General features: G+C 32.9%; 1 protein-coding gene and 1 long non-coding RNA gene across 2 annotated transcripts in view; both read left to right on the top strand.

The window, feature by feature from the left end:
* Positions 1-10302: 10302 nt before the first annotated feature.
* On the top strand, positions 10303-13577 carry LOC123657814. The gene is made up of 2 exons (XR_006743774.1): positions 10303-10359; positions 13534-13577. It is a non-coding gene; the product is annotated as an uncharacterized LOC123657814 (long non-coding RNA).
* A 170-nt stretch (positions 13578-13747) lies between these two features.
* The window catches only part of LOC123657969 (choline O-acetyltransferase), a gene marked incomplete at its 5' end in the record, with an annotated part of 73845 nt that continues 64807 nt past the window's right edge, over positions 13748-22785 (top strand). The window contains one exon of the mRNA XM_045593448.1: positions 13748-13907. Coding sequence (XP_045449404.1) covers positions 13748-13907 — 160 coding nt within the window. The remainder of the gene's footprint in view (positions 13908-22785) is intronic.

The raw sequence follows: 22785 nt of genomic DNA, 5'->3' as shown, positions 1-22785 counted from the left end.
CAATTATCGTATTACTATTAAGGATTAAGATGACAAGAAGTTATTTATAACGTGATAAAACTACCCCTGACCGATATTTTTTTGTGCTTATGACATGTACATAAATTGTTTTACGCCTATGTTGTGGTTGCGTGTTAAGTATCGCAACCTCGAACATTTCGACTTAAGTGTACTGCTAGGTCGTTTAAATATAAAACAATCTTATTGAAAACCTAATTCGAGATAAATATGGGGCGTACGTGGGTCGAGCTTAGATAAAGATCGGAAATTGTTTTCACATTTTTTGTAAAAACGTAAGTGAAAGTTACGTGTGTTATTTTAAGCGCTGTATTTTTATATTGGCAATAGTTATTTTTTCTGAGATGTTTAATATTCATTGGAAATATCTTAGACAAACTTCACCCTCAACGGTACCTAGTAGGATATGAACACTCTGATGGGGGTTTGAAAAATCACACAACATACAAGCATAAAAGCCCAAACTATGACAAGCATTTTTAATTTTTTTTTTATAAATCCGGTCTGCAAACAATCGTGCGACTCACCTGATGGTAAACGATTACCGTAGCTTATAGACCCTTGCAACTCTCGCGAGCATCGCAAGAGCTTCGCCGACCCTACCCCCAATTCCCTCAGGAGCACAAGCATCTGAATGGATATTTCTAAGATGCTATATTAGAATATAACATCGCCTTTGTAAATCAATTATTTGTTTTGCCACATTAATCTTGCACTTAAAAAAGCTTTAGACGGATTTGTATAACAATGGTTTCTTATGAACGAAAATAAATAAATGTGTATGTATATCTATTATATAAAGGTATACTGAGGTGAGACTGCAGACCGTAGATCCTTAGGAGGTTTATATTTTTTTGTAATCATTACTTAGTATAAAACAAAGTCGCTTCCCGATGTCTGTACGCTTAGATCTTTAAAACTACGCAACGGATTTTGATGCGATTTCTTTAGTGAATAGAGTGATTCCAGAGAAAGGATTGTATGTATAATACATGCATAATATAGTAGAGTAACACTGATAGTTTTAGAGCTTTTCAAATGTGATGTCGTAAATAAACACATTTTTTTTTCACTTACATTCCAGTATTTATTTTATATTTTATATTTAGTATCAGCATTACACCCGTGCGAAGTCGGGGTGGGTCGCTAGTATCTTCATAAAATAATCGTAAGATACTATGAAAAACTAAAACAAACAAAACAAATGATTTTAGGACCTAGAACATCAGACACCTGCCTTATTATATGTGACAAATGTATATGTCAACCCGGCAAGGTGACAAAGACAGTTCCTGTGATAATTTATACATAAAATCGTGTACAGAATTCAAGAATAGGTGAAAATTACGTATTAGATGTCATTTCATAATGAAATATACTCGAGGTGCCACAGGAGGCAGGAGGAGGCATACCGGGGAGGCAGTATTTATTCATACTTTTAGTGAATTAAAATTAATAATTTAATGATATATGGGACCGTAATGCCCAATGTTGTGCCAAAATGACAAATCACTTAGTTGCATTTTGTTTGATTATTTGGGGTATGACGATAATTATAAAAAGTATTACCCAACAAAATATTATTTTTCAAAAGAGTAACTGCGGAGTTTCTTTCCGATTCTTCTCTGCAGAATCTACATTCCGAATCGGTGGTAGCTTTAAATGACGATTCGAAAGTGCTCTTGGAGCCTATTTGTATAAAGCTGTTTTTGATTTTAATTTCATGAAATTTTGTGTGCATATTGGGTAGGTCTGAGAATCGAACAACATCTATTTTTCATACCCCTCAGTTATAAGGGGGGGGGGGGGATCAAGGTGGTTAATAACATATATGGCAAAACAACGTTTGCTGGGTTAGCTAGTTATCACTATAAAAGATATAAATAAACCACTTACACACTTGAAATTAAACATATGTACCTTGTAATAAATACGCAAATATAAAAAATATTACAATGACAACGTTAACGGTAAAAATATCTTAAAAAAATATACACACGCTTTATTAAGTTTCGTCGATGAGAGTAGTTATTTTTATGGTTTCGACTAGGTTTAGCAGGATTATAAAAACACATAAAGTTTTACCATCACTTCTCTTTCATGAGCATTTCGGCTCATAATTCGAACCCAATTATCTATAATATAAAAATGAGTCGCTGAATGTGTTGCTAAGCGCAAAACTCGAGAACGGTTGGACCGATTTCGCTAATTCTTTTTTAAAATATTCCTTGAAGTACGAGGATGGTTCTTACGGAGAGAAAAATTCAAAAAAAAAAAATTTTAATTTCCTGAAAAAGTCTAAAAACAACACTTTTCTATACTCCCATACAAAAGATTTGTGATAATACTTAAAAGTCAATTTGAACTTTAATACCATACGATAAAGTTTGTGTTAGGCGATACGAAGTTCGCCGGGTCAGCTAGTTTACTATAAAAAGTAAAAAATTCAAGGCTCATTAAACTAATCATACCTACATACTTCAGTTTATAACGTTGTATGAGGTTAACATAAGGGTCGAATAGGAAACGGTTAAACCATTATTAAATCTATTAATAAATAATTACTACTTGAGTACTTTACTTTGAGTGCTATGATGTTTTGTCTTTCGTTTAAAATTTATCAAGTCAATTATTATTTTTTTAATTTTTTATTGATATATGTGTATTTGTGTATGTATATGTATGTGTATGTATATGTATATGTTTATATATATGTGTATATGTGAATGTATGCATATGTATGTAAATGTTTTTGGTGTACATGTACGTATGTGTGTATAATATGTTCACGTGTATGGTACATAACATTTTTGCGCCCCATCCCACACTTCTTATTTAGTCCTCTGCCCAAAGGTTGCCTGGAAGAGATCGCTGTATTAGCGATAAGGCCGCCTGTTGCAGCTGATGGCAATCCTATTTTTATATATCATTTGTTATGCTGTTAAAACCTTGTATTAGTGTGCGAAAGTGTGAATAAATAAAAAATAATTATATAAGGCCGTTTCTTTCATTTCCATATAAAATTATTTCAAACGAGTACAAATGAATTCGAAATACACCAAATATTTTGTCTAGCCCCAGGGCCCTCAGTCAACGAGAATCAATGTTTCGTTAACAGCTGTAAAGCTCGCGTAAGCGTTGCGTGACGGTGGTGAGCCCGGCCAAGTTCGTAGCACTGTAAAATTTGCAATATACTTCTACTACAAATGTTTTTACGGTTTGTCTGTCCGAAAATTATATATGGTTAAATTTTTTCTTCAAAATATTTTGTTAACTAAAGTGGAGATAGTGTGGGTTGTGGGGTCTACATTGCAGTTTAAACTGATACACCGGTTCGCTCATCATCATTAATGGATGTGAAAAAGCCAGTGAAGTGATAAGAGTTACTAATCCTTTGCCAATTGGACCCATCATTGAGCAGCTACATATTTATTGCTGGTATTTTCCCATGGTATATTTCATGTTGAATCTCTTTGTGAATGTTTTGAACAAATATTTCGAATTTCGCTTCAGCCTGTTTGTTATATCCCACTGCAGGGCCTAATCGGCCTAGCTTGGGCCTTGATAGGCCTCTATCCCCATATACGAGAAGGGTCAGAGCTTAATCCACAACGCTGGTCTAATGCTGGTTGACGGATATATTTCCTACTATGAGTAAAGATCGCCATCAGGTGTACATGATAACAACCGGGACCGACGACTTAACGTGCTCTCCGAAACACCGTGGAACCCGTAAGAACTGCACAAACACCCATACTACGGCAAACGTCTGTATGGCCAGTACAAATGTTTGCCATGTGCGGGGATCGAACCCGCTACCGCCAGCGCAACAGCCACAAACTAGGGCTGTGACCGTTGCACCAACGCGTCGTAGGTGACAATTTGCATGATGTTGAAAACGTTGCCGACTCGTTAACCCAAACTAGATCGCTATTTTAGCAAAAAACATTCTTATAGTAATGTATTAGTCGCGACATAAAACAACCCCGCGTCAAGTCTCGCTATAAATCACGTCACTTTGAATGTTATATCTGCTGCGAGGTTTTGTTTATTCTAATAGAAACCTGGGAAGCCATTTTGCATAGCCATTTTGTCCTAACAGAACCGGAATTTTCCGGTTTTTTCGGTACTCTCGGTTCTTTTTTTAAATTATATGAAATTAGTGTTATTTTCAAAATTCTACTACAATTAAACATTTAAGTAGCTGTCGTTGAGTTTAAAGTAATTTTACGAAATAAAAAAATAGAGTGTGTGCTTAAGACCGCACGGCAGAAGTGAAAATCCGTACAAATAATAATTATGCTGCAGTGCCAATCCGTACAAATAATAATTATGAAATTAATAATGACAATTATTACATATTAATTGATGTACCTGGGTGACCGAGTTTAGCTCGGTATTTTTAGTAAATAGTGTTTTTTGGAAATCATATTTAAACAATAATTACATATTGATAAAATATGAATAATAATTTCCGATTTTATTATTTTTTATATTAATAATAAAAACTATGAACTGGTAATTTAAATCAATATTATGAGTTAAATAAAAATTAGAAAAAAAAGTAATTGATCTGTAGACATGGGGATATGAACCGTGGCCTTCTCGGTCGATCCCGACCGGCCGATTTCCCACCTGAGCTATTACAACTTTATTAACAATTGCGAAATTTACCTTCGTATTCTAACGATATTTTAGCCATTTTTTCATTGCCTAAAAACAGGGATAAAACTACTTTTTCTAAAAATGAATCCTAGCTATATCGTTTTATCGTCCCCGAAATCCCCAGCATACTAAATTTCACGAAAATTGTTGGAGCAGTTTCCGTTATTATATATATATATATATATATATATATATATATATATATATATATATATATATATATATATATATATATATATTTTATTGCTCGTTTAATAGTATTACATATACAGCTGACTGTGTCTTTCTCGCTTGGGTACACTCGGCGGTCCCAAGTTAACCCGACCGAGCCTTTCACCTCTATTTGTAATATTTAACACAGTTACTTTTAAAACAGTTCCACTAGCACCCTGGAACATAAAAAGCCGACCGATGGCGAGATAACCATCCAACTGCTGGCTTTGAAATACACAGGCCGAAGACGGGCAGCAGCGTCTTCGGTGCGACAAAGCCAGCTCTGTGATCACTAACCCGCCTGCCCAGCGTGATGACTATGGGCAAAACACACGAGTTCATGTCATTTTTGACGCGAACTTGCGGAGGCCTATGTTTAGCAGGCAGGCTGTCTGGACTGCTATAGGCTGAAGTGAGTGAGCGAGTGTGAGTCATGTATTAATAATCTATTAGGGAGTCAATTCTAATAGAAGCCGTTCAATGTAACGTGTTCTGTTTATTTTTTATTTATTCCCGTTCATTTTTAGGTTTTTTTTTAAATCTTAATTTTTTTTAATCTGCGTCAATTAGCGCTTTCAAACAAACAACCTCGTTAGATTTAAGTAACCTACTTATAATTTGATATCTTAATGCGAAAGTCAACGAAATCAACCTTATGATAAATGGTGGTCTAGAGAGGCAAAAAGCAGACAGCTCGCCTGAGCATACGATCATGGACACCACAACGCCAGGACAGCCTTATAGACGCTTATGTTATATCACCAATTCTGTCGATTTTCCGCATTTAATAATCATTGTGTTTGCTCACAAAGGAAAAAAACAGACTTCAATTATATAGACAAGTAATACAACGTAAGTTGACGAAAAAAATTAACTAATGCACTAGTCGTCACTACGATTTTCGAGGGTTCCTCTCGATTTCTCTGGAATTCCATCATCAGATACTGGTTTCCTTATCATGGTATCATCCCCGGGATATCTCCTTTCTAAAAAAAAAAGAATTATCAAAATCGGTTTATAAACGACGAAGTTTTTTCCGAATATACATAAAATAATTGTGTTAGCTCGCAAACGAAAAAAAAAAAACCGACTTCAATTACATCGACGAGTAATACAACGTAGATCGACGAAAAAATAGTCAAGTAACTACGCGTTATCAAAGATTACTCAAAAAGTAGTCATCAGATCTCGATAAATATTTCGATTAATATGTGACCACATGATAAACATCAGCTTTCGATTAAATTAAAAATTATTAAAATCGGTACACCAAGTAAAAAGTTATTGCGGATTTTCAAGAGTTTCCCTCGATTTCTCTGGGATCCCATCATCAGATCCTGATTTCCTTATCATGGTACCAAACTAGAGATATCCCCTTTCCAACAAAATAAGAATTATCAAAATCTGGACATCCAGTAGAAAGTTATGCGGTATAATACAACGTAGGTCGACGAAAAAAGCGTCAAGTAAAAACGCATTATTAGATATAACTCGAAAAGTAGTTGTTAGATCTCAAATAAATTTAAATGGGACCAAATCACACACATCACCTTTCGATGAAAAGAAAATTTGTCGAAATCGCTCCACCTAGTCAAAAGTTCTGAAGTAACATAAATTAAAAAAAAAATACAGTCGAATTGAGAACCTCTTCCTTTTTTGAAGTTGGTTAAAAATAACCACATCTTTCCATGTTTATAACAAATACAATGTTCATATTTTATTATATTTAAATATTCTTAAAAGTTAGTCGCAATATCTTTGCTGTCAAAGTTTAAAGTAATTTCACCCATTCCACTTAGCACTGCTTCCCGGCGTCCCCAATCACTTTGCGGAATAAAAAAGTTTTAACTACGATCAATTTGGTATCATTTGCAATTCAATCCCATTTTTTGCAATATCATTTAGGTTGAATTTTTTTCGAGATTTTTATAAAACGAGATCGTCGAACTGAAAAGGGTATATTTTTAAACCAAAAATCGTTACAAAATATCTTGAATTGGATTGGGTTACCAATTATATTTATTGTTCTAATCTTCTAATTTCTTAAAAATAAATAAGAAAACCACTATTACAAGCAGATAAAAACTATCTCCCATTGATGTGCTGCTAATGTTGATTTTTAATTTATTTAACAAATGTATTCTTGCTTTTAGTTTCGGCGAAAGCTGATCGTGTTAAGCTTATTTGTGGACACAGTTTTGGTTTATGTTTTATGTTTGTAACTTTAATTGTATGTGTTTATTTTTAAATGTTTGTGTTCCTTAACAAAAAAAAAAAACTTTAAAAATCAATTATTATATTTGTAGAAGTAAAGCTACCACCGATTCAGAATGTAGATTCTGCAGAGAAGAATCGGCAAGAAACTCCGCAGTTACTCTTTTGAAAAATAATGTATAAACTGTGTTTTAGTACAAAATTAGAATCGCTATCGGAGTGCTATCGTTCAAGTATGATACTAGCAGATGACGTCAAGGGAAAGCGTACATAAACAATAGTAAACCTAGAAACATAGTAGCTTTTTCGGTTGAAAGAATAAATCATAATCAAGTTTAGCCACTTCTAAAAATACTTAGACTAAACTGGAAGACTAAATAATTAAATATATAAATAACGCGAAATTAATTTCATAATTGTATTTTTAACATTATTAATATATTATAGTTATCCGCCAACCCCCCTTGGAGCAGCGTGGTGGATTAAGCTCTGATCCTTCTCCTACATGGGGAAAGAGGCATACACCAGTGGGATATTACAGGTTGAAGCGTAATATATAGTTAATTTCATTTTATTTCTTTGTATTATTAATTAAGAATTTATTATTCTAACTTGAACTTTTAATTAATATCCACCAAAAAATACTTATATAAAATTATTTTTGTAAAGTAAAGGTAATAATTAAAAAAAATTAAAACAAGCCAAGACAAAGCTTAGAAAATAATCTTTATTTTTTCTTCTTTGTTGTGAAATAATTGGTCTCATTAAAATATCTTTTGATTGCGTCTTAGGGTTCGTTAAATGTGTTATTTAATTTTAAACCTTTTCGCAATTTGTTGGCAACACTTGAGTTAAATCAACAAATAAAACAATTCGAATGCTCTATTTGGAGATTAAATTACATAAAATTAAAAATATTATCATCTTTAACCTTTATACACCCGCGCGTTGGTCTGTCAGGCCTACGACATACATTTTCCTATTTTTTTAAAAACGGATAACGTTAGTACTATTGATTTTTAGTAGCTTCATGATTCCAGGCTAACTATTAGTTAGTAAAGTACAATCTATGTGCAACATATGTCTGTACTCACGACAACAATGGGTATGTCAAATAAACGCAGGTATACGTGTCACAAAATTAGGTAAGATTTTTTTGAAAATTTTCAATTTTGCCTTTCTTTTTGACTATTAATTTCATTTTTAGGTTATATCATATCCCTTAAAAATGCATTAGAAGAGCACTTGTCTACAGAGATACAGAAACTGATAAGGCATATAAGGGATGAAATTTGCAAAATAGATGCCCCTTAGACAACTGTGACAGCAAATAACAATAAAATATTTGTTATTATTGGCTCACTAATAAAAGTCGGTAGAATTGCATCAATCGTAAAAAATATTTTTGTTTAGATCATGCTAAGTTCTGATTGCTCAGTTGAGTCATCTAAAGTAGCTTAAAATATTTTTTGTCTAAGTTCCATAGATGTTCTTTTTAAACTTAAGACTTTTTTGTATAAATAAAGAGAAGTGAACTTTAATGTAAATAACATTAAAGTTTTGTAGCTACTGAGATTTATGGATTTTTTTCAAGGCTGTAATGAAATACTGTTAGTTGATAATAAAAGTAAATATTTTCTATAATCTTCTGTTTTAAATACTTTTACACATTCTTATCTATATTCAAACTACATTTTGTGATGATAGTTTACTAAATAATTTACTAAAACGGCTTTAATATTTTCGGTCCCACAGACCGCGCATGGTCTTACGTGTTATATTTTTTTCACGGGAGTATAGGACGGTTAATTACTTCGTAAGTTTTTAATGATCTTTTTGGAGTGTTGTCGAGGGGAGGTATGTGATGAAGTGGGGTTGGACGTGGTCCAAATGGAGCGGAGTCGAAATAAGGGGTCAAATGAAGTGTGCTTCACAGAGCTTCGTGATGTACTGGTTGTTGCGTGCGACATTGTCTGATTCATAGTTTTAAAATCAATTCAATATGTAATGTTACTTTAAATTACTATTATTATAATTATATATTATGACGTCACAGAATATCTAGGACCGACAGTTGGGTATACGCCTCTACGTATTCGTAGAAGGCTTGAACTGAGCCCGCTACGCTGGTTCTGTGTACATTGTTAGGTTCTGGATGAATTAGGATGAAACTTGAAATACTGGTAATAATAACCAGCGATTTTTGGAGCCTCTCAATTTTTTTTAATCAAAAGGTGGTGTGTGTCATTTGGTCCGACTTAAATTTATTGGAGATCTATCCACTACTTTTTGAGCTATATCTTATAATGCGTTTTTACTTGACTATTTTTTCGTCGACCTACGTTGTATTATACCGCATAACTTTTTACTGGATGTACCGATTTTGATCATTTTTCATTTAATCGATAGCTGATGTTTATCATATGGTCATATTTAAATTTCATTGAGATCTAATAACAACTTTTTGAGTAATCTTTGATAATGCGTATTTACTTGACTAATTTTTCGTCTACCTACGTTGTATTACTTGTCGATGTAATTGAAGTCGGTTTTTAGTTTGCAAGCAAATGCAATTATAATGTACCTTCATCTATTACAAATGTACTAAAATATACAATCGTCAGTATTACTCCTACTGTCCTGAGTTATGAACTAAAGTTTACATATATTTGTTTTATGTAATATTCGAGCGAAAAATACGTTTTGAGAAAATGTAAAAAAAATTAAATTCTTTTTATACTTATTTGTAATTCTCCTCTCTTATTTCTGTACATGAAAGCTCTATTATTTAATATTCAAATGGAATAAGAGAAAAAGCTTTATAAATATTTAAGAACTTTCCTTTGAGGTCTTAAGAGTCTTGACTTTGAAGGAATTTTTTTATTGAGGTAAAAATAATATAATACCTCAATAGTCGTAATACCTAATCTGTTTCACAAATCAACGACGCATTTCTAATGGAATCACTTCGGGTAAATTCAGACGAAAATTTTCGATACGTGATGGCGTATCGACCATAGCCATCGCCCAAACCTATATTTAGCGATCGACCCATTTGCCTGCTATACCTACATGAATTTCAGGAGCACGCGATTGGTTGGTGTCGGATGACGTCACAATGGGACGTCGGCCAATCGGAGGTGGAGGCTCTGCGCATGGCCGGGAAGGCTCATCGGCAGCAAGACCGACCGAAGTCAGTCTGGGCTCGCGAAACTCAGGTGTGCCAAGCTCGCGCTCAAACAAGAAAAGGTTAATATCTATCTCATATTATTCCGCCATTTTGTTTTCTTACGACGGTTACGTTTGAATTTCGAGTTCTAGAAATTCGATTTTCGAATTAATTTTTTATGTGATTGTGGGTTTTTTCGTGCTTTGCATAGTTATGTATTTGTGTGAATGTTATATAACGGTGAGATGTTGCGTAATGTATGTGCGAGTGAGGGGGAGCGTGTGTGCGAAAGAGACGGGTAGATTTAGTGATTTTTATGAATGTTTTTTATGTCAATTAATATGCATTCTTAACTGGCGTTAACTAATTTTGTGTAAAAGTACTTGAGTATACAAACAAGGTTTTAACAGCAATGCGGTGTTTTCCCGCCCGCCTTGATTTTTGATGAGTTCGAATACCTGCAATTAGACTTATATAAAGACATCGATGACTTGATGGTATTTGTTTAAACATTATATTTCTCAAGGGTTAAAAAGTATTAAGGGCTAGACATTATTAAAAAAAGATCGGATTCTACCTAATAATGACTCAATTTTTCAACTTCACCATATTGAGTATTTTTGGTTTATTTTTATTTTTAATTAGTTATTTTGGGTATAAAAATAAAATATATAACTAAATTAACTAATTCAAATACGTGTAATGTTTAACTTAGGTCCAAAATTGAGTGGATTTAATGACATTAGGTTCAACAATAACTAAATTTATAAATAATATACACAAATAAATTTTTTTATTCGTGAATATTATTTTCTCCAGAATGAAATACCGTTATTATATTAGTATAATATTATTTATTTTTGTAAAATCGTAAATTAAAATCAAAACTTTCTTAAAGTCGACATTGAGGCTCGTTTTAATATTCTCATTATTTTTATTATTGTACGTATAAATATTTAATAAATCAAAATTAAAAATTTCTTTATTAAAACGGCTATGGAAAAGCTTGAATCATTATTTCCCAAATTGATATTATATTTGTTTTATAAGTTAATTAATTATCATTAAAGAGAAGCTACAACCGATTCGGAACGTAGAGTCTGGAGATAAGAAACAGCAAGAAATCATTTGTTTTATTATTAGATCGTTTGGTAACATAAATTTAATGTAATAAAATAAATAAATATAACTTACATATTCAGTGTAATGTACTTTCGTCTAGATTATGTTCATACAAAACTTTTGCAGAAATTACGTTTCGAGTTGAGAGATTTCGGATGTATGCCGCCGGAACTAGCTTCTCCGGCCACTTCCGGTCGCCATCTTGTGAACGGAAACCTTCTGTTTATGACTTCCGTTTCTTTGCGCACAAAAATATAAATTCTCTGTGAATAGTGTTTTACTTCTTTAAATTGTAATATGAGTCTTAAAATAAGAACGTAGATTTAAAAAAAATCTGTGTATCTGAGATTTTCAAAAGCAAATACTACAAAAAAAGTAGAAACTACTTACGTACAACATTTATGTATTGGGCGGGGGTTAAAATAAGATTTTAAAGTTATAGTTGAATGTAAGTTGTTGACCATATCACCGAGGATTTGACTTCCATTGCTAGTTATAAGTTCTATTGGTCATACAAATGTTATTGATATCGGTTTCTTTCAGTCCATCTTTGAAGCTGATGGATCGGAATAATTTATATGTTATTATTTTGACTTCCTATAAATAAAATTTAAAATTTATCTATTAATTAAGTAACTAATTTGCTATAAAAGCTTATGTTCCTATGTAGCAAAATCTATACCCTGGTTAGTTCGTTTCTTATCTAGAAGTTAAAGAGATTGTAGCAAAGTTCTTTGAAATATCTTCCAAAGTTTATTTTCGCCTTAAAATGTGTTTCAGTTTACAAATTTTTGGTAATTACTAGCGACCCGCCCCGGCTTCGCACGGTTGCGGAAACTATCAGTGTTCCCCTACTATACCATACACATATTATACATATAAACCTTCCTCTGGAATCACTCTATTTACTGAATAAAACCGCATTAAAATCGACTGCGTAGTTTTAAAGATCTAAGCATACATACAGCAGGACGCGACTTACGTTTTATACTACGTAATGATTTATAGTTAAGTACCATTAGTGGTAGTCTAGATACTACAGTTGACCTCTTAATTTAGTTTTCTATGTAACGGTATTATTTTACCGCTCCGTAAAAATCTTGTATTAGTCTGTAATGTATATAAATCGTAAGTAAAGCTTTTACAGTCGAACAGACCACGATGTCTAATATCTTACCTTCCTCCCAAAAATATTTAAACGCGTCCATCCTTACCAAGAATATTTTAACGCAATATTTTCTTCCATCTTTTATTGATTATATAATAGAAGTTATCTAAAAAATATTTTAACGCAATCCTTTCTTCCGTCTTTTATTGATTATGTAATAGAAATTATCTAAATTCTTTAGTAGCTCAAAAATTATGTTGCTCGGCATATACTCGTTATTCCAATTCATTATGTTATCAGATTTTGATTACAGCGTTGGATTTTAGTACACTCTCACATAACACTTTTTTTATCTTCTGTACTGTGCGTTATTGTTTTCAAAGATTCAGTGTTTTCAAATATTCAAAAACAAAAATGAATATAAACTTATTATGTAAAAATGATTTTGAAATATCTTTTTATTTGGGATATATTGGGTAAATGAAATGATAAAATAAATGGTAAAGTACTTGTTGTTGTACTTAGTTGGGTAAATGAAATGATAAAATAAATGGTAAGGTAAGACGACGCCGCGTTGGCGCAGCGGTCACAGCCATGGATTGTACCTGTTGCACCTGGCGGTTGCGGGTTCGATCCTCGCACATGACTAACATTTGTATTGGCCATACAGGTGTTTGCCGTGGTCTAGGTGTTGATGCAGTCTTTGTGGGTCTCCTCACCGTGCCTGTTAGAGCACCTTAAGCCGTCGGTCCCGGTTGTTATTATGTACACCTGATAGCGATCGTTACTCATAGTAGGGAATTGGAGCAGCGTGGTGGATTAAGCTCTGATCCTTCTCCTACATGGGGAAAGAGGCCTATGCCCAGTAGTGGGATATTACAGGCTGAAGCGAAATGATAAAGTAGAGATAACATTAGTTATTAATACTCTTTTTGTAATTATTCGTTAACGATTATAGTATATTTGTATTAAAGTGTAAGTAAATAATGGAATTTTCCTTTTATCGAATGAAATATTGTTTCAGAATCATAACCGGCGCACCATGAGCAAACAATAAGCCCACAAAATTTCAACAAATCAATACATATCAAAAATGCACTGATAGCATTAGACCATAGATTATATTATATATATAAAAAAACTATTCAATTGTATTTTAAATTAAGAATACCGAAGACTGGCACAGAACATATAATAAAAAAAGTAGTGTTGCTATTGCCACGCGTGGGGCAGTCGCCCCCTGGGGCTCGAAGGTGGAGGACGAGGGGGGAGCGCTGCTCGGGCGGCTGCAGGGCGCGCTGCGAGGCGGCGCCGCAGCCGCTTCGCCCTCGCGTGTCGCCAGCTCCATCAAGGGCTACCTCACTAACAAGGTCGGCTCGCTTCAACTGAAGGATACAGGTAAGATCTAATGCATAAATAAATAATAAATAAATATCTATAGCACACACGGTCGTCTGTTTCAAGTTAAGGAACCTAATGCTTGTGTTATACGTAACAGTCGACTGTTATAGCTAAGTATTTTCTTGATAAATGTACATAGCAAAAATATTATGAAAAGTACACCCAGACTCAGGTGCGAATTGAATCCATAAATAACCCTTGGAGCAGAAAGCCTGGCCACTACAAACTGCGTCAACGGACTAGAAAGAAAACTTTATCTGTTACCTCTCCCACACAAAACAGATACAAAGTACAAATTTTACATGGTTAATATAAACAAAGTCTGTGTGAAAGACTGGTGACTACTAAGAGACTTGAATTACATATGTATATAGTTTAAATTTTCAAATTAAAACATCTTTATTCAAATAGGCTTCAAAAGCACATCAAATCATCATCTTCCAAATTAAAATTTTAATTATCGGTAATCATCGATTAATATTGATTAATATTGATCACTAGCTGCCCGGGCAGACTTCGTTCTTTCAAAAGTTAATAGTAAATTTTTTTCTAATATAAAACCTTCCGTGGGCCTTAAGGAACATACAAAAAAAGAATTTACCGAACTGGTCGAGCCATTCTCGAGTTATTCGCTTAGCAACATTCATTTTTATTTATATAAGATCCCTCATTTAAAGGAAGATCCTGCGAAACTAATAAATATTCATAATATTTTAATTACACAATGCTTTAAAATACATTTTAGTTATTTGTGAATAACGAAAATCAAAACAATAGTTAATTAAATTAAAATATAAACAGATAAAGTCATAATATAGATAAAGTATAGTCGCGATTTATTCATAACTTCAAAAACATTTTTAATTAGTAACTAAAATCATAGGTCATAAATATGTAGCTTATCTCAAATCTGAAATATTTTTACGTAATATTTTTACAGTTACACAGTAAAACAAAATTATACATCAATTTTACCAGTAAATTGTTATCTGTAGCACAAAAGAAACACCGAATCGAATTATTTTTCTATGACAATTTTTTAACCACCGCTCTGGTGTAGCGTGTACCATTTACGCGCCTAAACACCGTCGGCTTGCGAGTTCGATTGACGGATTTGTACAAATATTTCCTTCCGGTTTAGATGTCCGTCTTCGTGGGTCTCCCCAATGCTTTCCGAGAGAGCACGCTAAGCTGCTGGTTTCATTTGTCATCAGAAATACTAGATAGCAATCTTTATTAATAGTTTGGGAGCGTGAGGAAAAGGGAGGATCCTCCGGCCAGACGGATGTTGTGTCTGAGTGAGCTAACGCCCCGACGGTTGTTGTCAGGATCTTGTATATATACTTAATCACTTTGAAAACTCTGATAGCGCGATGTAGCATACGTCAGTTTTTCTCTAATTTCGTAGTTTGTACGTTCGTATTTCGCGCGATAGATATCGCCACAATAGTAGGGAATATATCCGGCAAATCACAGTGCAGCAGCATGGTGGATTAAGCTCCGATTCTTCTTCTGCATGGAGAAAGAGGCCTAGGCCTGTCAATGGGATGTTACTGGCCGGATCATGATCGAATCGATAATGTTTAATAAAATATTAATTGCAATGGAGACATACCACGTTAACGAATACAATACCCTAAAACGTGAAGGGAAGTACAAGGAAATAAAAGCATAACGCCACGGTATTAAGTAAACAATAGCTGTAGGTTGGGACAGAGCAAACGATTTTCAAATATTTGCTTATTATTGAATAGGGGGAGATGACGCCAGAACAGTAAATAGCGCATGGGAATATGTCGCTGACGATTGTGACCGTGTTTGAAAAATATCGAAAATTGACTCATTTCTACTGGACTTAAGTCAACGCCCTGACCATACAAAAAATTGGAAATACTTCGCAAATGTTTGTCATGAAACGGGAAAGCAACTAGTGTTAGCATTTACCGGAAATCGTTATAAATCCGTTATGAGACAAGTTAATAAGAATTAAAAAAAATCTGTTTACTCAAATAGGTTCAAGCCACTCTTGAATCGGCATTTTACAATTAAAATCATGATAATATTTTTTATTTTAATAAATATAATTATGAAATAATTTTTATAAAAACAAGCAAGATTTTGTAAACAAGTATTTGTATATTTGTTTCTCAGTTAGGACAAGCGCACGTTACAATCCGGTATTAATTCAATTTTGAACGAAGTTGTAGTGACGAGCTTACTTGACAATCACTTACATAGGATCAAAGGAACGCGTACCGTCGTAAACTTACCGCGATGGTTGATTTGATAACGAATAATTTGGGATATTTAGCAATATTGAATTTATCATATTAATAAATATTAAACCTCATGACATTTTACTGGGTATTACGATTTTCGACGATATCTAATCGAGTACTTTTTACGATATTAATATGTAATCCGTAAAACATTGATAATTTTTCCAGTGTTGTATTATTTGTCGATGTAATTTTAAGTGGTTCATTTTCATTTTTGAGTAAACACAATCATATTCAGAGGAGTATTGATTCTTCGTACGGTATATTTTGATATAAATATAACCATATGCTAACCACCGGAAAATGCTTAATATAAATTTGCACACAATAACAAATTGTACTTAGCCAGATATTTGATTATCAGCTCGTGTCCTCAAGTTGATAAAGTACTTGATTTCAAATATTAGTTCTCACATAACATTGGAGATGTTTGGTCGTTTATTATCAAAAATCTTTCGGATATTAAGTGAGTATTTTAAATATGTTTAAATAAGTCAGATATAGACCAACCATTTTTTTTTAATAATCTAAATACTGTCAAATCTTATGATAGAAATAAATCTTATATATAAAATTCTCGTGTCACAATGTTAGTTACCACACTCCTCCGAAACGGCTAGACCGATTTAAATAAAATTTTATTTGCATATCGGGTAGGTTGAAGAATCGGCCAACATCTATTTTTTCATACCCCCATAAGTTATAAGGGGATTAAGGGGGTTATAAATATAAATTTAGTACGATACGGTACGTACGATAAAACTAGATACCTGTCATTAAGCGTATTGAAACTAAAATAATCGTATCATTTGTTTAATTAAACACTTTACTGATCAACAATTTGGTAGTCTTTCCTTGTCAAACTATTGGCAAAATTGAATAAATGAAGGAAAAGGAATTAGGTGGTAAGTACACCGTACACTGCACAACCTCCACTAAGATTTATTCCGTAGTCATTCACGGGTTTTAAAACACACACAAACACACTGACTAAACTTCTTTTTGAATAATGCAAACGTTTGTAAATAAGTGATATCAAAATCGCTACTAGCCAGTGACGTGACCGCTAAGCTGAAGAATTTATAAGCTAATATAAATGAAATGACGAAAATCAGGATTTCCTAATTGCCAAAAGATTTTAAGAAGAAGGATTGTCGTTTGTGTTAAAGTTAAACGCAAACTGCCTCTCAGTAAGCAACAAACTAACCAACCTAATAAAATTCACCAATGCTAAAATTCAGAATTTCGTCACTGCCCAAAGATTTTGAAATATTACTGTGGTGGCTTTAGAAATTGGACTAAATTGTCATTTATGTTAAAGTAAAACGCAAACTGACTAACATCGTTCAAAGGTCGCGGATAATTCGCTAACTTCTGCTCCTCTCTCGTTAATTGCATCAATTAACTCCCGACGTTACTCTCGCTTGTATTACGATATTAAGATGATTTTACCTAAGACTTGAATCCATTGCTTGATTTATTTGGTTGACGAATTTAACTTTTCCTGTTGGACTAGCAACGTTCATGAAATTAAGGAATCTAGTGAAATATTTCAATAACTTTTAAATAAATAGATATGTTTTAACATATACATGTGATCATTTGTCCCTAATGTATATAACTGAGATAGGGCACAGCAGGAATTTCCTGCTCAAAATATGGAGCAGCCCGACTGAGTTATAGCTCGACCTTACAGAAGACCACAGCTAAATAATACTGTTTTCAAGGAGTATTGTGTTCCTGTTGGTGAGTAAGGTGACCAGAGCTCCTGGGGGGGATTAGGGATTGGGTCGGCAACGCGCTTGCGATGCTTCTGGTTTTGCAGGCGTCAATAAGCTACGGTAATCTCTTACCATCAGGTGAGCCGTACGCTTGTTTGCCGAACTAGTGAAATAAAAAAATAAAAAAAAAAAACAATATATTGCCTGTGTTTTAGGTACCAGCAGACTTATCTAGATGTATTTTAATACATATGTACGCAAACCACATAATCAAGTTCCTCAAGTTCAATTGATTTTTATTATTTATTCGCTGAAGCTGTTTATATTTACAAAAGAAAAATTGTTAAAACATTATTGTCAGTCCTACATTTTAAAATATAATAGTTATACAAAGCCTTTTCATATCGTTCAACAGTTTTAAAACTATTTAAGTCATAAGTTAAACCATCGCGTAGCAACTATACCACTTCTGCAGACGGTGGGGAGGGTGGGGAGGAACGTACATGAATATTTGATGCTACGCCGCAGGCCCGAGTCGAAACCCACGTACCGAGCAGATATAAATATACCGTGCTATTTAAACCAACTTTATTTGCCAAGCAAATTTAATCTCAGTTTAGTTCTGTATATTAAGTTTGTATTTGTCTTTAAGGCATATTATCGCTTGTTCTAAAATTCACATCACACACACATTTGTTCAGTTCTGTTTATAAATTATTAAACAGTGTTTTCTTAGTGTATTTCTATTTCAAACTAAAATCGATACTAGCGCTATTATTTTCGTTCGTATTTCATGAAATTCGTTTGACCTTCACCTTTCCAGAAACGATTACACAATATATTTCACTCTAAAGCTTAAATAAACTACTTTGTATAAAACGCTTAATGAAAATAGATATTGTTTACGATTTCTAAGCTTAATTCCTGTAAGCCGTTGTGTAATTATGTATCCACACATAATTTATTTCACGTTTTCTCTATACAGAATATATAACGCAGTAAAGCCTTTTTTAGTCGACCTTCGTTAAGATTAGTTAAAACAAAAACTTATAATTATTAATAACTTATATTTTATAACTTATTATTATTATTATCCTTAGAGTATTTGTTAGATGTCTGCTACTTATAATTAACAACGTTAATATAATTTTAAACTTTAATAAATCTTATTGAAAGTTAAGCTCGTTTATTGTACCTACCTAGTTTGGTTTTGGTGGGGGGTTGAGGGTCGGTATAAGTTATTTACGAAGGTAAATTGGATAATGTCGGTCTAGGGGTCGAGTTTGTAACGGTCAGTCGTATTGATTTTGATTCTTGGTAACAAAGCTTTGATCTTCGTTAGGAGTCAATTTAGGATTAATTATTTAAAAGGTTTCATCTATATTTTGACTACTTATTATAAAATTTACTAAGATGTCTTTTCTGTTGTATATCATCAATTTTGTAATTTTAATTAATAAAGGTTCTCTTTGCCATCGCGTTTATTTATTTGATGTTTTAAGATGAATTATCAGCTAACCCACAGTAAAGCAGAGTTCATTTAGCTCTCAGAAATATATATATATTCTTTATTGCACTTAAAAAAAAAATTACAGTTATTTGTATACAAATTTAGTTAGCAACGGTGACAAATATGTGACTTTTAAAGTTTTGTGGTCACTAAAATATGTTATTGATATGAAAAATGGAATATACTCTGTTTATTTATTTAAAAATTTCAAAGAATTTAGTTCGTATTACCATATTTTTGTATATTATTAATAACTTTTATAGTTGTTAGTGATTAAAAAGTGTAGTGTTATTTTCTATGTTAAACTTTTGCTAGTTGAGTAAATTTAGACAACGTTGATGTTAATTTGTAATTTACCCAATTAACCTAAAACATTTAAATTAACTTCTTAGATGTAACAGAAACCCAAAAAAAAAAACAATTGATGTTTATATGAAGGGCATCTCCAATTTTATTACCAAATAAAAAAATGGTGAAATCATTAAAAGCCGATTAAAAATACTAACAGCACTTGAGTAACAATTACGATTGTTGTCGATTGTCGTTGATTGTCGCGTGGCCCTTCAAGTTGTGACGTCGCGTGACTAATGGGTTTTCCGGGGCCCCGTGCGACGCGGGTCGTGTGGTAAAAATATAAATGGGGTGTAGACCTATGCGACCTACATTACAGCTTTGAAATTGGGAAATATATTGAAACTACTGAGTCAGTCGTAGTAGAAAGAAATTTAATTTTCGATTTTTAGACATATCATAGATTTGTAGGAACAATGTTTAGACTTTTAGGACATTTATAAGTTCTAAATATCTGTTTTTCGTTTTCTGTTTCTCTTTTCATCGTATAGGTAATTGTTAGAGATAGGTAAATTAAGGACAAAAATAATTAAATTAACTTCATTACTGTTAGTAAAAGTGTTTCTATATAAAAATCGATTTTCAAGCGTTTACTTGGCTTGGAGTAAGGTTTATGGTACCTCTTTTGTAAACACAATTCACAACCAAAATAAATTTGTTGTGTAAAAAAAAATCCAATACATTTATTATTACGCCTAATATAGTTTCTTAAGTTCTTTAATATAACGTCAATAAATAGAGTTAATATATGTTATTAAAAGAATTGCTTATCTCAGCTGATCACAGCCCCTCAATGTACGGTCGGTATTCACAACGGTACAAATTCCGATCACGCCGCAGTCGTTCAGGCAATCAACGCCCTCTGCCCCGCGGCGATTTATCTGCGTAACTAACTAATATAGCACCCTTCCACCCGAATGTCCCCTAGCCATCCCTCTGCACAAGAAACAGGTCATCAAAGAATTTTACCATTGATGGCGTATTTCGATTAATTTTGATTTACTCTTTATTTATTTTTTCAGATTAACATGTACAATAATTGCGCCTAAATTGTAGTCCAAAAGGTTGTTTGAAAGAGATCGCTCCTAGCGATAAGACCATCATGTACATCTTTCTTTGTATGTATTAATGCTAGTTTTTCTTCTTCATGATGTACATTAAGGAGTGTTTGGCGAACATCGTATCGCCTTATTTTTTTTCTTAAATATAATAATTACATATATCAAAATAAATATAGCCTATCTTTTAAGTTGGATCAAACTGCACACGCTGTGCCAATATTCAAATCGGTTGAGTAGTTTAGTAGTCCATCGCGGAGAAATAACGTGACGCGTAATTTATATATATATATATACTTTTAATGTCCAAAATAAAGAAGTATTTTATCCTAGCTTAATATATGTACATATATGCACATATCTTAATATATATAAATCTCGTGTCACAATGTTTGTCCTCAATGGACTCCTAAATCACTTAACCGATTATAATAAAATTCGCACACCATGTGCAGTTCGATCCAACTTGAAAGATAGGCTATATTTTATTTTGATATATTAATTATTATATTTAAGAAAAAAATAAAGAAGGCGGTACAAAGTTCGCCAGGTCAGCTAGTATACATATATATATTAAGATAAGATAAAATAGTCTCATCACAAGAACTCCATTCTCCATTTCTCATTACAATAAACAACATTCTTGTGAGCGGGATAACAAAGTCAAAAACGTATCTGCGTTGTTAAGCACGTAACGGACGGATAGTAAATTACGTTAACATGAAATTTTCATTTGAGATGAATTGTTTCCATCGCGAATTGAACAATAGAACCGTCCAATAAAGAGACCAGGCAACTTCCACTGTGAACTGGTTTTCCACTGGTTACGTATATTGTTAAGCTATATGAAGCTAACAATCAGAATCAAAATTTACTTTGCACAAGTAGGCTTCAATACCACCTTTGAATCGTCATTTTACAAATTAAAAGTAAAGTGGTTTTTCATTAATTAATTGTAGTTAAAATATCTAATTATAATTAAAGTGAAGTTGTCACTGTCACACAATTGGAACGCTAGTTTGATAAAGGATGCCTAGTGTTTGTATTTTTGAACTTAGACGAATTGTAACAAACAATACAATATGTCAAATTAATTGATTAACTCTGACATTTACTTGATTATATCTGTCATAAGAATTGATACAGGATTGGTCAAAATAGTACTTAAATTAGTTTACCACTTTAAAAGTGAATGGTTGTTGAAAAATACATAAACTAATATATACTTTAAATCGTCTATTACTGTATGTTTTATGGCGTATATAGCTTTACGCTATAGCGTTCTCAGGGTGCTTTATATTTTATAGCGCACATTAGCTTTACATTGCGCTATATTTTTATAGGACGATACCCTAATTCGGTACTCCGCTAACAATATCTGCACCCTCCGACCTCCATTCGAGCCGGTATTGTTGCGGTTCGGATATAACTAAGCCATGACGAGGGACACCAACAAAGGGAAAACCGTGTTTATTAAAAGAGGGATTAAGTTTGTTCCACGCCAAGTTGTTAGACCAGCGATTGACTGTATATTCTCGTTACAAAGTTTGAATACTGGAAATGGCGGTTACATGTAGCGGAGAGAAATGTTTGTAGTTTAAAAAGGAAAAAGAATAACACTATGTTTAGACACACTCGAAGACAGTTTTGGTTTGCCATGGTCTGAAGGTTTGTTTTACGTTTAACGTACACACACGGTTAACTTTTCCTAAAGAAGGCAACTTAATCCCTGTAAGCAATTTTTATGTAGAAGCTGATTGTTGTATAGACACATATCCATATTTGTTTTGACGAAATTAGGAATGCTTATTGTCTTTGGCAATGTGTCAGTTAAATTTCCAATTATCTTATTCAGAACTTTTAAAAAGAAAAAGAAGAAAGTAAGAAGAAGATTAATAAGTATTAAAAATATAAACTGTAAAAGTAATTTAAGGATTTCATAGTAAATCTTAAAGA

This window comes from Melitaea cinxia, chromosome 11 (genome assembly GCF_905220565.1).
Source record: "Melitaea cinxia chromosome 11, ilMelCinx1.1, whole genome shotgun sequence".
NCBI classification, from domain to species: Eukaryota; Metazoa; Arthropoda; class Insecta; order Lepidoptera; family Nymphalidae; genus Melitaea; species Melitaea cinxia.
The sequence above is the reverse complement of the archived record's forward strand: the minus strand, read 5'-3'. Positions and strand labels throughout refer to the sequence as shown.